Here is a 2,221-nt window from a genome sequence, read left to right as displayed (position 1 = left end):
TATTTTGCACAAATATTATTAATTTTAGAAATCTACTATTACTTTTAATAATGCCATTATGAATAGCCTGAAGTTTTCATCTTAAACTTCATTTGTCTCGTGTATATTTTAATACACATAATTAAACTTTTCAACCTTTTAAAAGGCTTAATAATAACACTGCAGTTCTCTGGAAACCATTTTTTTTTTTTTTTTAAACAATAGTCCCTTAATCTAAACTTCATTATTGAATAACTTACATTTGGCCCATTCTTTGGACTTTTAGGTACCGTATGGAATTGGTAACCTTTGCATGGGAAACTGACAGAAATAAAAAAAAACTCTGCACCTCCAATCAATGGATTGCCATTTTAGCCGACATCCAAGTCCACTTCCACCTCACCTTGGCGTAATCCTTAAACTTTACAGCCAATTTTGCCATAAACGTTAAATAAATCCAACTAATTAGTCTTTTTTTAAGATTCCAACTAAATATGAAAGCATAATCATTGCATAATCATTTGAATACAATGTCAAATACAACCCCTTCAATACACGTAAATCCTATATGTTAAATGTGTGTGAGATTCATATGTATTAAAGGGATTAAGCTAACAACTAATTCTGCAAATTAATCCACAACCACCATTTTGTGTGTGAGATTCATGTGTATTAGAGGGATTAAGCGAACAACTAATTCTGCAAATTAATCCACAACCACCATTTTGACGCCTGCATGCGCACTTAGCACCAGGTGTCAAATAGCACCTCCCTTAATCATCCCCCACATTATCCTCTCTCTCTCTCTCTCTCTCTCTCTCTCTCTCTCCTGCATCAAATCAAACCCCAGTTGGTTACCCCACCATCAACACCCAATACTACACAGGTGTATAATCTATCTTGATTTCTGTAATCAAGAGTGAGAAGATAGGAGAGAGAAACTAAGAGAGAGAACAGAAAGTCTTTAATTGTTTGTTGTCTCGCCATGCAATTGGAGCCATGAATAGCACCACCCCCAAATCAACGCCCCTCGTAACCAAATGCTTCCTCCTCTCTCTCCTCCTCTCTCTCACCATCTTCCTCTCCTTCTCCATCCTATCCCACCAAAACCAAAATCCAAACGCCACAAACCCACTCCCCCACAAACAACCCCCTTCCTCCTCCTCCGACCTCCGGATCCGACCCGGCTACACCTCCTACGAATCCTACATCCAGCGCCAGCTCAACAAGACCCTCAATCCCAAGCTCCGAAAGGTATGGACCACCCGGGACTGGACCCGGAAAATCAACGTCTTCGCCACCTTCTACGCCGACCTCAAACACGAAAACCTCATCTCCGCCAACTCCAAGGCCCTCTGCATCGGTGCCCGGGTCGGGCAGGAGGTGGAGGCGTTAAAACGGGTCGGAGTCTCCGACTCGATCGGGATCGACCTGGTCCCGTACCCGCCCCTCGTTATCCGGGGCGACTTCCATCACCAACCGTTCGACAACGACACGTTCGACTTCGAATTCTCGAACGTGTTCGACCACGCGCTGTACCCGGAGAAGTTCGTTGGCGAGATCGAACGGACGTTGAAGCCCGGCGGGATCTGCGTGTTGCACGTGGCGCTGTCTAGACGGGCCGATAAGTACTCCGCGAATGACTTGTATAGTGTTGGGCCGTTGAAGGCGTTGTTTCGACGGTCGGAGTTGGTTCGGGTTCGGACCGTTGATGGGTTCGGGTTGGATACCGAAGTGGTGTTTCGGAAAAAGAAAGCGGTACTATAGAGTCCTCCTGATTGGAGCACTTTTTTAAGTAATTCATTCTTTTGGTTAATTTTATGACCTTTGTTACAAATCAATATTCTTTGTACGTTTGTAGAGTTTTCTTCTTGTTTATTTGGCCCATTCTTACCCTATATATGATGTTGTCACATCTTCGATATATTGATGTTCAGTTTGGTAGCGGATTTAAATTTTTTTAAAAGAGTCTCTTAATGGAGGATTGATCTGTGGCTAATTATTTGGGTTGGTGTATATATAGTTCAACTAATTTTAAATCGGTGGTCATTGATATTTGAGTTGAGTGTTTAAAGTGATGAACTAACCTAAAATTGTTACATGTATGAGCGGCCATGCTACAAACAATTTGAGCAAGTACTTGTCAGTGTTCGATACTTATTGCTTTATATTCAATCTTTTGCCTGTTTTACAACCGTCATGCATCGATACTTGATTCCTTCGTGTGCTGCTTTGATGCATA

General features: G+C 42.1%; 1 protein-coding gene across 1 annotated transcript; it reads left to right on the top strand.

Annotated features, from left to right (window-relative positions):
* Positions 1-688: 688 nt before the first annotated feature.
* On the top strand, positions 689-1,978 carry LOC131309996 (uncharacterized). Its single transcript, XM_058336758.1, has one exon. It carries the CDS (start codon positions 979-981, stop codon positions 1,744-1,746), a length of 768 nt encoding a protein of 255 aa, XP_058192741.1. The 5' UTR covers positions 689-978; the 3' UTR covers positions 1,747-1,978.
* The last annotated feature ends 243 nt before the right edge of the window (positions 1,979-2,221 follow it).

Source organism: Rhododendron vialii, chromosome 12a (genome assembly GCF_030253575.1).
Source record: "Rhododendron vialii isolate Sample 1 chromosome 12a, ASM3025357v1".
NCBI classification, from domain to species: domain Eukaryota; kingdom Viridiplantae; phylum Streptophyta; class Magnoliopsida; order Ericales; family Ericaceae; genus Rhododendron; species Rhododendron vialii.
Note: the sequence above shows the minus strand (reverse complement) of the source record. Positions and strands in the feature narration are given on the sequence as shown.